At 46.4% G+C, this 12,813-nt stretch overlaps 1 protein-coding gene across 29 annotated transcripts in view; it reads right to left on the reverse strand.

Moving 5' to 3' along the window:
• The window catches only part of Ppp6r3 (protein phosphatase 6 regulatory subunit 3), a 128,053-nt gene that overhangs the window by 4,405 nt on the left and 110,835 nt on the right, over positions 1-12,813 (reverse strand). For 23 of the 29 annotated variants that reach the window (XR_013046487.1, XR_013046469.1, XR_013046458.1 and 20 more), the window contains 4 exons: positions 9,850-10,003; positions 9,168-9,274; positions 7,627-7,777; positions 213-332 (listed from right to left, as the gene is read on the reverse strand). Coding sequence is in view for 23 of the 29 variants with exons in the window: in XM_006980500.4 (XP_006980562.1) it covers positions 213-332; positions 7,627-7,777; positions 9,168-9,274; positions 9,850-10,003 (532 nt within the window). In the remaining 6 variants the exon portion in view is untranslated. Of the gene's footprint in view, positions 1-212; positions 333-599; positions 618-7,626; positions 7,778-9,167; positions 9,275-9,849; positions 10,004-12,813 lie in introns of all 29 variants that reach the window. The other 6 variants (XM_015999016.3, XM_015999015.3, XM_015999014.3 and 3 more) reach the window with 1 other exon arrangement.

Here is a 12,813-nt window from a genome sequence, read left to right on the forward strand (position 1 = left end):
CAGCACATCACGCAGGCTTGCTGGCTGGGGCATCCGACTCCTTGAGACCCGAGAAATGCCACTGTGCCTAGCACACTGCTAAAGGTTTCGGTACAGCTGTACAGACCTTTCAAGGCCCCACCCTCAAGTGTTGACTCCCTTCTAACTTCCAGGAGATGTCAAGCAGAGGCATGGTAGAACCTTCAGAGGGTGCAGGCAGGTGGGGTGGTTACCTTTGCTCAGGACTACTGCTGGGGGTTCGGGGAGCTGTGCACTTGGCCTCTGCTGGTTCGGGGTTCTCTTCTGAATCTTTGCAAGCAGCATCTTGAGAGGTAGACAGTTTTTCTTCCTCACTATAGGAGAGAAGAAGACAGGTGCATCACATACCAGGCATGATGTCCAGGGCCAGAGGATGAGGTCACATGCAGATGGCTCTGACGTCATGACTGCCATGGAGGCAAGCCCTGGGGCTGAGCATGCTCAGGGTGGAAGGATCACAGAAATGCAGACAGTGACTGGGGAAACCACAAGAGGAAGGGACCACACGCAGGTGGGAACTGAGAGGGACAATGTAATGTGGCTGGTGTCTGAGAAAGAGCGGTCCGTGTCACCGTACATACCGGTAGGACTTCAACACTCTGAGGCCAAGTGTGCAAAACAGAAAAAGAAACGTACAAGAGTTTCAGAACACTCCTAGAAATGAGGAATTGGGGAAACATGTCCACGACTGCACATGGCACCCCGCAGATTCGGTGGAGGTGTGAAGAGAACCTGTTTGAAGGAACAGGAGCCTTTAGTTCCACCGTGCACTCAAGGCCACGCCCACCACTCGCACGAGTTCCTGGCTTGCAGCCTCGCCTCAGACAAGAGGTACCCACTGCTAAGCCAGGTAGAAAGCCTTCTGCTGCCCTCCAACAGCCCATGCCTAGAGCAGACACTAGGGAAGGAACAAGGAGCCAAGAGTTGAAGCAGCAGCGAATGGGAGCCAAAGTTGCCTGTGGGCAGCTCTTGATGGAGAAGAGAGCAGGCACATTCCTGACTGAGCTGGAAACTTAGCTGTGTCTCGCTCTACCTGGATTCCCACTTCACCCAATTTCTGAAGGAAAGCAAGTCCTCCTCAGATCCAAGCGTTGGCTTGGACTTGCACATGAAACCCCCAACTTTAGGGCAGTTTACCAGGCCATTCAGGAAACTAATCACAACCTACAGATCGGGTGCAGGTCTGACCCCTAGGCTTTCTACAGTGCTGGGGTGGAGCCAGGGCATGGGCATGCTAACTAAACATGTACTGTATCACCACGCGGCATCCCAATCCCTCCTAACTTCTTTGTCAACTCACTTTTCTCACCCTCTCCTACCCCTTCTACTCTAGTGCACTTATCCAGGCTGTCTTTATTTCAAGTCTACTTCTCTGAATCCTGCACATCTGAAGGGCCACATGTTCCCGAGCAACAACACTATGCCCATGGTGAGCATCCACTTCTCTGTGGCTCCCTACAGCCACAAGCAACCAAACCTCACTCAAGCTCCAGGCCTCAAGTAACCACCAGCACAGACACTACTTAGGGTGGTACATCCAGGAGAAGAACATCGCGGGCCATCTTTTTTTTTTTTTCTTTCAAGACAGGGTTTCTCTGTGTAACTTTGCGCCTTTCCTGGATCTCGTTCTGTAGACCAGGCTGGCCTTGAACTCACAAAGATCTGCCTGCCTCTGCCTCTGCCTCCCGAGTGCTGGGATTAAAGGCGTGCGCCACCACTGCCTGGCGCAGGCCATCTTTTTATCAGCAAAGAACCTCTCCTACAAACATGCCTTCCCCATTATCAAGGCCTGGTCCCCAACTTAAGTCCCTTTCCAATCTCCTGAAATTTCCGAAGAAATGGGTTGTGGTGCCTGCTCTCATCTCTACAGTGACTCAGAATGCTTTCTTTACCTTTTCAGTCTTTTTTGGTTTGCCTGCCTGTAAACTGCTGTCTTTTGCTCATATTCTGATTGGGTTTCTTCTGCCCAGCCCATCCACTTCCTTCTCTTGGAGACAGGTCTCACTAGGTAGCCCAAACTAGTCTCAAAGTGACTAGCTAGGCTGGAGACATGGCTCACTTGGAAGAGTCTCACCAAGCCCAAGGTAACTACCTCCTCAGTATCTGAGAGGTGGAGTCAGGAAGATCACAAATTCAATAGTATCCTCATAGTGAGTTGAGGCCAGCTTAGGCTCTACGGAACTGTCTTAGAGAAGACACTCTTTCTCTGTAGCCCAGACAGGCCTGGGCTGCCTACAGTCTGTGACAGGCACTGCTGACTCCTGGGATCCCACCCCAGCAGCCTTTCTTGTTCCCACCATCATACAAAGATTATCTGAATACTAAATTCCAGTTTCTTGTTTAGGAACTACGCATTTCTTTCCCAATCTGCTCTCTGCTCTTTCTAATCACTGAATAGAGATTTTTAATATCAATATGATTATCTCAATTCTTTATGCATTACAGTTTCTGGTTTTGTTTCTATTTTTTATTTTTACTTTATGTATATGAGTATTTTGCCTGCATGTAAATCTGTGTACCATGTGTATACGTGGTGTCCACAGAGGCTAGAAGGTGTCAAATCTCCTGGAACTGAAGTTACAGATGATTGTGAGCCACCATGTAGTTGCTGGGAATTGAACTTGGGACCTCTGGAAGAGCAGCCAGTGCTCTTAACCTCTAAGCCATCTCTCCAGTCCTGTTTTCATTATTTTTTTAAGGTTTATTTTTATTTTTATTTATTTATTTTTTCGAGACAGGGTTTCTCTGTGTAGTTTTGGTGCCTGTCCTGGTGCTCTGTAGACCAGGCTGGCCTCGAATGCCGAGATCCACCTGGCTCTGCCTCCTGAGTGCTGGGATTAAAGGCGTTCACCACCACCACCCGGCTTAAGGTTTATTTTTAATGATGAGTAGGTGTGTCTATCTGTATGTGAGCATGTGTACGTGACTGCAGGTCTCCTGGAGCTTGAGCCAGAGATGGCTATGAGCTGCCTGACATGAGTACTGGGAACTGAACACAGGTCCTCTGGAAGAGCAGAAAGTGTCCTTAACCATCGAGCAATCTCTCTCCAGCCACCCTTCTGGTTTTCTGCCCATAGGTCAGAAGTAGTCTACCTTTTTCTCTGTTAATTCCCATGAGACTATGGGCACACCATTTAGCTCTAATGCTCAGCTCCTCACCTGGAAAGTGTGGACAACTCACAGTTGCACCTCAGAGGGTTCCTGAGAGGAAAGAGCTGCTGTAAGCAGACCCACGCACAGGGTCTAGAGAATGAGGACTGACATTGAAGACCTAGGTGTATATGCATTCTCTTACGGATATGTTTTAGATATGAAGCAAGACATTAACACAGTCAACACTTGCCTCAATTTCCCAAGTGCTGAGATGACAGGCATGTGCCACTATGTACAGTTGGTTTCTCTTTTATGTGGGTGTGGCATATGACTCTGCATTTGCCCATGTATTCATGCCTGGAGGTCAAAAGCTGACGTTACCTACCTTCTTCAACTCCTCACATTATCTGAGCCATTGTCTCTCCATAAGCCTGAAGCTCTCAAAGCTAAGCTGGATGGCCAGCAAGCCTCTAGGGTCTGCCTGTCCACTCAATGTTGGGGCCACAGTTGCACACACCTGTGCTAACCTTTTACATGGCTGTAAACTAAAGTACTTAGCAAACACTTTACCCACAGAGTTGCCTTCATAGCCCCATCAACTTGTATTCTCTTTGTAATCCCCCTGTGGTTGCTTTACAAGCTATTTAGGGGGGACTGACTGGACTTGACTTTTTCAGGGGAACTGACTTCTTTCCACTCTTACTTTTCAAAAGGATGCTGGGGATGAACATGGCCTTATATATGCTAGGAAAGGCTCTACCATTGAGCAACCCTGCCCTCTTTAGCTTCATCATCATGGCCACCCGTCAACTACAAAAACATCACAGCTTCAATGCCCGTGTCTGTGCAGCATGACTGCACAGGCAGCAGGCAGATCTTTTAACTGGACCTCTTTGTCCTCCAGGCAAGCTAAGAACCTTGACTTTCTACCTACAGTTTAAGAGTATTCGGAACAAATTCCTTCTAAGAACTCTTACTGATGTCTCTGTAGCACTGAGCTGTCCCACGATGGGCTACAGATGTCTCCACTTGCTTAGGTCATCTTCAAACTTCTCTACAGAAATCTTCATTACAATAATTCCTAAATGAAAATGAACTTCATGGTTGTCTGTGTGTTTGTGTTCAGTTCTGTTGTAGTATTTTTTGTCTTACTGTTGTTTGCTTGATTTGCATTTTCTTGGTTTGGTTTTGGAGAAAATACAAAGTTTGGGTGGGTAGGGAGGTGAGGATGTATCTAACAGAAGTTGGGGGGAGCATGATCATAATATATTATATACATTTTTTTAAATAAAAAATTCCTAAATGGACATATTGATGTGTTTTGTGAAAGGTGTACACCAACACCCCCAGCTTAAGGCTACTCACTAAAAAAAGAAATTGGCTCGACCACTCTTCTGAGGTTTTGCTGAGTTCTGTTTGCTACTGACCTGGCTGGCTCACTGCCACGTCTGCAAACAAGCCGCTTCTCCTACTCCTTCCCAAGCTCTCGCCCTATCTCCATCCTTTCTTTCCAGGACAGCTTCCCTCTCTCCTCCTGACTATACTTCTCTTTAATTCTTAGCTAGTTAATGGAATCCACCCTTTTGTTATGGTGGTTTACAGTATTAACCATGTACTAAGTATAAAACTTTATTTTAAAAAAGTCAAATTTCTTTGATCTGATGTATGGATTTCCCTGATATCCAACCATCCTTGAATTTCAGGATAAACTTTTATTTTTTTTGGTTTTTCGAGACAGGATTTCTCTGTGTAGCTTTGGCGCTTGTCCTGGAACTCATTCTGTAGAAGACCAGGCTGGCCTTGAACTCACAGAAATCTGCCTGGCTCTGCCTCCTGAGTGCTGGGATTAAAGGCGTGCGCCAGCTCAGGATGAACCTTTGCATTCAGTCAGTAACTAACACCCATAGGACTTCTGTATTTAGTTTGCTTACAAATAAGTGGCTCTATTTTGTGTCTACTTCTGTGGTTTTGGAGTGGCTTCACTGCCATCATGAAATGATCTGGGTGAGTTTGGCATTTTCTGTAACTTAAGCTGGCAATGGCACTGAGCAGCACTGCAGTTGATATTGGCCAGCAGCCAGGCATCCCTGTGTGCTTTGCTTCTCATTTTCCTCCACAGATGCAAACCTCAGTATATCCTATATTCACCTTTAAATGTGAGTTCTCTCTTGCTGACATCAGACTCTTTCTATATTCTACCTACTCTTTCCTGGTTGGGGCTTGTCTTTTAACTGTGTCTTTGGCAATATTAAAAATTGAATACATTCATCAATATTTTCCTTTATAGTTAAAAAACATTTCATACTAAACAGTCAAGATATTTTCTGTCTAAAGGCTGCATGAACATGTCATTCCTCTTCAAATGAGGAGAGGCCTGATTTTATTTTTCTCCTCAGGGGGCAATCATTTTTCATTCGTCTGCAGTCTTCCTCACTGGAGTGCATGTCGTTCTAACTTATTAAGTTCAGGCTGAGGAGGGGCCTCTCTGTTAGTATTTGGTCATCAGTGCTTTATTAACCAGTCTTAAGATTTACCTATGGTGAAGCCCTGACTCCTTACCACAAAGTGACTTTGGGTCTCTTTCTGCTCTTCTTCAGAATAGCACAACTTCTGTCAAACTGTCTGTGGGATGATGGGGATCTGACTGATTTTAAACGTTTGTTGAGAAAAACGTTTGTTGAGGGTACCTTTTCATTAATAAATCTGGCACATCTCTGTATTTATTTCAGTCTTTATTATAGGTTCCAATAAGATTTTAAATTCTTTTCCCTTAAGATTTATATTCTCATTGATGAAGGCTCACATTTTATTAAAGCACATACACCTCAATCGCCTGGTTTATAAGACAAAATGAGTTTTCTTATGCATCCAAAAAAATTAATTCCAATTCTTATCTATAGATTTAATCAGAATGTTCTATGTAGAAAGTCAGTCTATAAACAATGACCATTTTCTCTACCTCACATCTTTACATCTTATATTTTTATACTGCATTCACTAAGACACCAACACAGTGCTGAGGAAAAGCAGACACTAGGTCACGCTGGCTCTGTCTGTAATGTGCCATTATTACTAGTAATTATATGTCACCCCAATGTGACCTCATGCTGATGTTATACAGTCTTGTAACGTAAATATACTGTGGAGGAGGCTAGAGAGATAGCTTAGCGGTTAAGAGCACTGGCTGCAATTCCCACTACTCACATAATGGCTTACAACCACCTACAGCTTCAGTCTCAGGAGACCTGACACCCTCTTCTGGCCTCTGTGGGCACTGAATACATGTGGTGAAGACATATATGCAAGCAAAACACCCATACACATAAAATAAAATGGGAAAAACAAATAGGCTGAATTGTTTGCTATTTTTAAAATTATTTTATTCATTATTATATGTGTATATGTGAGGTAGGTGTGTGTGTATCTGTATCTCAGAGGACAACTTTCAGGGATCTGTTCTCTCTTTTTACATGAATCCCAGGGAATAAAAACAGGTTATCAGGCTTGCATAGCAAATGCTTTTACTTACCGAGTCATTTTACTTGTTTGTGTGTGTGCATGTGTGTACAAGTATGCACTTGCTTGCATATGTGTATACATGTGAGTGCACATGCACTTGCCTGTGCATGCATATGGAAGTCAGAGCTCAACCCTGGTGTCATGCCTCAGGAGCCATTCACTTCTGTTCTTTTTAGTCCCTCACACTGGGACTTGGGGTCCAACAAGTAGTCTAGGCTGGCTGGCCAGCAAGCCCTAGGGTTCCTCTTGTTTTTGCCTCCCTAAGTGTGCACCACCATGCCCGACTTTTGCAGTGAGCACTTGGGATTCAACTCAGGCCCTCACTCTTGCCCGGCAAGCCCTCTACCCGCTGAGCTGCCTCTCCATCTCCGAGTGTGCAAGTTTTTAATGTCCAAGTGCTGACTGCATCGCCACACATGGCATAACTTTACAATCTACTTCTCTCATTTGTGGTTCTGTCTTGTGGTGCCCTCATTAGGCAGTGAGAAAGGCACTGCTTCAGCTACAGGCCAGATCATGATGGAAGTGTTTTCTGTTACCCTTTATAGCTTCCAGATGTAAATTTCCATCTGGATTTACGATTGCTTTTCTATCCCATGAATTACAGAAGTGAGTCTGCTATTTTCTAATCAAGTCTGGTGGAGTTAGCACTAACCTCTTGCTGCTGAATTACAATGACTGCATTATATCTACAGAACACAATCTATCTGCACACTGCTGAGCCTTGGATGACAGGTGGCCTCTGCAGCCTCTTTCCACGTCAACTTAGCAAAGCTGAACACTGTCAATCTGCTAGACTCTGAAGACACACACACATGAGGAAAAATGCACTTTAGGGACCTAAAACTCTCCATCTCTTGGTTAACATGAATGGAGATGTTAGGAAGACAGCAAGCTAGCTTTTAAATACTCATTGGAATCTAAACATGTCACAACTGTTTTCTTCCCCCTTCCTCCTGACAAGCTGTCACCGTAGGAGCCCCAGGCTCTGGTTACCTTTTGAAGACTGCAGTCTCTGTCTTGGCGTCTACAGTGAGGCTGAGTGTTTCCTTCATGCCGCCATTCATCACGGTCTCAGTTACCTTGTCTGTACTCTCGGCATCCTCTTCCCCGTCTGAGCTGGCTTCCATGGCCACACTGCCTGGTGCTGAAAGTGCACACAGTGGACAGTCATATCCAACAGGCCTACTGTGGAGCTGATGCCCTTTTCTAGAAAGACTCCCCTGCCTTAGTCCTGCCTACTGCTTCAAGATGTTAAGAGTAGCAGCTCCAACTCTTGATGGGCACAAGTTGCTTATAAATGCCCACTGGGGTGGCTCTCTCACACGTTTTCCTCAATGGAGGGCTGCTAAGTTCCAAAGAGCCTTCTCAGCTCTATGGTCCCATTTCCCTCCTAGCACACCCCATTGTTCCGAGGTCTCCTCTACAACATGGGGGAATGTGCCTAAGGGTCTTTCCTTTGCTCTACGATAGGAGGCCACAAGGTACGTTGGTCATGAGCTTGGACTTGTCAGATTTCTGGGTCGGAACCCAGTGCCCCTACCCCCACTCTCAATCTGTGCAACCCCAGGCAGAGGAGACTATTCTGTGCCTCTAGCTTCTCATCAAACCAGCTACAATGGTGTTTTAAATATTAAGTTGTCACAGTTTACAAAGAGCGTCTCAACTGAGTAACTCTACCAGGTGGGTCTGAGGGCATTATACAGATGTTAACTGATGTAGAACACAATCAAGGTGGTGTTTTATGCCCTCTGCTCCTGCAGGTGGATGCCATGTGGCCAGCTGCTTGAATTCCCAAATGATGGACTAGAACCTGAATTGTAAGTCAAATGGAGCTTTTTCTTTCCTAGATTTTTTTTTTTTTTTTGTCAGATGTTTTATCATGGCAACAAAAATGAAACCTGAATACCAGGTCAATGGAGTGCTGACAGAATTTTTGTGGGCTCAATTATTTGGAGTGATAATGCCCCCACCAGCTACCTCTTCTGGCTCTGAGGCTTCTGCTCACTGCCTCTTTCTTTTCCCAGAAACTCACTGCTTCGCTCTTCCTGAGGCTCTTGCCTCCATACACACACACTCCCTACCACAGGCGCTGCTGGTTCACTCTCCCAATGGCTCTTCACCAGTCTGCAAACAGTTCAGGGTCAATGCAAGGAACACAGGTGAACATTCTGAGCAATGAGATAGCTCCCTAGGATTCAGACACCTATGACTAATTTCACCTGCTCATATGGGGAGATCAAGTTCATACCCCATGTGCCTCGGCAAAACCCCAGGGGGTCTTCAGGAACAGGATGGAGGCATGGTATCTAGTCTGGTCTTCTCCACTCTGGGCATTATGCTTCCTCCTCTCTCTGGCTTTAGATTCCTATCCTTAACCCTGACAAGACGGACACCTGGAGCCAATTCCTTCTAGACTCCCCGTTTTGTGATTCTGCCACAATACAGGTTCTTCTCTATGATGACCGACAGACATTAGAACCACAGCCTGTCTGTTTCTTCTACCTGCTGTGGGCATGTTGGCATACCGTACTTACCCTCTGGCTGAGTGGCCAAGGCAGCAGCACCAGGTGTCAAGGGATCCATAGGCTCAGTGCTGGTTTCCATTTCCACAGGAGAATTACTCCTTAAAGACTCCTTTGTGCTTTCAGAAAAGAGAAAATTCCGATGTCAGCAGTGGGAACAGACCTCAATTACACAAAATGAAACATGAAATCCACACTTAATATTCAAATGTTGACAAAGCTATACAGGAAAATTATGCAATAAGATCTGTTACTGAGCCGCAGTGACACCTGCTTGCACTCTAATTTACAGCACTAGACTGATGGCAAGTGAGAACCAAGCTCACAGACACAGGGAAGTCAGACTCTGCCTTATATTTGTGCCATTCCACAGGTGTTGGTTAGGGACCGGCTCTTACTCCCCACAATGCACCTGTGGAGCCTAAGAAACTACACAGCTCTGGAAGTGCATCTTCCATTCCATTCTGCTAAACACCCTGGGGCTGATCTCCCCAGGGTGTCTGATGAAAACCCTCCCTTTCTCATTTGCTGTGGTGCACAGCTGTGTCAGTATGCCCCAATCACATGCTGACTATTAATCCTGTTCCAGGTGCCACATTCCAAGGTAAAACAAGGTGCAGAACACATGCTCCCAGTAAATGCATACTGCCTGCTTCACGCAGGAAAAGCTTCAAGACAGCACATGCTTGCTCACCTCAGAGAGGACGTGAACTCTGAAAATGAAGCCCAGCCTGTCTCTTTAGTTGGCATCGGCTCCTCTGTGCTCCAGACATCAGAGCCCACTGAGTCTAAGGGTGCACCATGGGTGGTTTCCATTGGGACGTCAAAGTTGGCTGACCAGGTGGGTGCTGAAACGAAGGGACGATTATCACTTGAAGAAGTCAATCCTTGAGTTTAAAAAGGGACCATCTTTCTGAGGCTGAGTGTGGTGGGGTGTGCCTGTCATTACAGACACTTGGGAATTGAGCTAGGAGAACTGTTTAAGCCCAGGCAAGATGAGAAGAAAGTAGTTCCTCTAGGAGAAAAGTTAACATGGTGCTACTGGGAGGTGGGGCTGGCACTATCACTGGAAGGCAAGGTGACCCTTGTGGCTTTTCATCTAGCAATTTGATTCCTATGAATATTTCCCAATTGAAATATTCTTCAAAGCTACAAAGTATATACAAAACTCCGCCTAACAATTAATTTTCCTGCTCACCGTATGCAAAGTTCTGGGACCAGTTCATTGGGTCGACAGCTCTACTTCACAGTGAAGACTACGGGGAAGGAATTCTATACTCGTAGGATGTGTGACAGTCCTTCCCAAGGTAACTCCCCAGACCTAACAGCAAAACTGCTCAAAACTCTGCAAACAACCCAAGAGAGCGGCAGGGAGAGAGGTAGGTGTACACACACACATGTACACGCGCGCGCACACACATGTGTATGTGGCTCACATGTTCAGAGAGTGAAGTGTCTCATATCTACTGATAAAAAAGAAGCCTTTCCCGGCCGGGCGGTGGTGGCGCACGCCTTTAATCCCAGCACTCGGGAGGCAGAGCCAGGCGGATCTCTGTGAGTTCGAGGCCAGCCTGGGCTACCAAGTGAGTTCCAGGAAAGGCGCAAAGCTACACAGAGAAACCCTGTCTCGAAAAACCAAAAAAAAAAAAAAAAAAAGAAGCCTTTCCCAAACAGCATGGAGATAGGAGGCTGCTGTCCTGTGGTGCTAAAGTAAGTACAAAGGTCATCCAGACATCCCCCTCAAGGTACAGCAGAGGCATGTTGTTTAAGTCATACTAGCTCACTTCCTTCTGAATCCCCCATCCATCATCTTCCATCCCCCACCCCCTTTCTTTTGACCCTCCTTTTTCTCTTCCCAGTTTTTTGATACAGGCTCTGTAGCTCAAGTTGGCCTCAGACTTGCTGAGTAAATGAGAATGAACCTGAACTTCTGATTCTTTTGCATCTCCCAAGGACTGAGATTTCAGATATGTGTCACCATGCCCAGTGATTCTGGAAAATTCTTTAGCTTTAAAGGAAAAAAACAAACAAACCCTGTATCAGCTACAACAGGGAATAAGTTTGAAGGCACTGCTGAGTGGAGTGCACCGTCCCCAATGACAGGGCTGTAACGGCTCCGAATACATGAGACATCTAGACTAGCTAGATCCAAACATCTCAAAGAACAGCAGCACTGAGACTAAGGGCAATGGGACTGCTTGGCAGGGATGCATGACAAAGCTCCAGTGACCTGCTGCACAACAGTGTGAAATACGCAAACCCCAGGGGCAGAGCCCAGGAGAGCAGCCCTGCAGACGCCAGAGCGCCCTCCCCCTGCTGTTTCCCTATGATGTCTTGGCTATCCAGTCCAGTTCGCTCACTGCTGCTTTGTTTCTGTCTGCCAAGTGCTCCGCAGTTCCCTACAACCTTCAGAAGGCAATTCTGGGGGGCTGGAGAATGGCTCAGTGGTCAAGAACACAAATCGTTCTTATAGAGGACCTAAAGCTCAGTTCCTAGCACCCTATGCACAGGGTGGTTCACAACTACCTGTAACTCCAGCCTGTAATCTCCAGGAGATCCCACAGCTCTGGACTTGCAACTCACGTGCACAGATCCACAAATAATACATGCATACACATAACTAACCACAAACACATTTCTGAAAGTCCCTTCTCGGCCTCACCACCCCACCCTGTTCCTGAGCCACACATACTAAGCAGTCTGTGGGACTCCGCCTTCTCGCTGGCTGTTTTCCCTTCCAGCGGCCTCGTCAGTGATCCAGAAGCAGCACACCCTCGGAAGACCCGCCTGCTGCAGCTCCCTCTGCACCCTGCCCACGAGTGCTAACTACTCCTCTGGGGCACCAAGCAGAGGGCAGAGGTTGTGGCAATTATCATTACTGGCCTGGTAACTGGCACACAAAACCAAGCGGATTTGAACCCAAGGGCAGGGAAGCCTAGGCCCTGGGCCTGAGGACACGGACCTTTCAGAATGCAGAATGAGAAGGCTGTTTCCAGATGGAGCTTTACAGGAATTTGTGGATGACGCTAAAGCCATGTTTGGCTGTGTGGCTTCCCGAAGAACCAAGGACATAAAGGCTACCTTGGTGACAAGGAACTGGTCAGGCTTAGGTAAAGTCTTCAATCACATTACCATAACACCGAATACTGCCCTCTCATCCCCCACCCCATCCCTGCCGTTTTTAAAGGGGCAGCACAATCAAGTCTTCTAGTTAGTAAGCAGGAGGGTACAGATGTGGACCAGCTGAACAAGGCTAAAGTTTGGAGTTTCACAACTGTAAGACATGTTTACAATTATTTGAGCTTAATTTGGCTCCCCTGGTGCATTCCATTCATAACTCCATAAGACACAATTATTTCCTCATTTCTATAGGCTATCTATGTCCTAACCAAAAAAAAAAAAAAAAAACAAAAAACAAACAAACTTTGTGTCCAGGTGCCCACGACAGGCAGAAGAGAGCATCAGATCCCATGGAGCTTGAGGCAGTTATGAAGGACCTCCTGATGGGGTGCTATGAACTGAACATAGGTCTTTGGCAATGGCAGCATGTACTCAGAACCACTGAGCCATGTCTCCAGGCCCAGTCTGTGATTTTTTTCCACTGCTGTTACAGTATCAGTGCCTGGCTCTGGAGGGAGGTGAGTGTGTGGGGTGGGGG

Source organism: Peromyscus maniculatus, chromosome 1, assembly GCF_049852395.1.
Source record: "Peromyscus maniculatus bairdii isolate BWxNUB_F1_BW_parent chromosome 1, HU_Pman_BW_mat_3.1, whole genome shotgun sequence".
Taxonomy (NCBI): domain Eukaryota; kingdom Metazoa; phylum Chordata; class Mammalia; order Rodentia; family Cricetidae; genus Peromyscus; species Peromyscus maniculatus.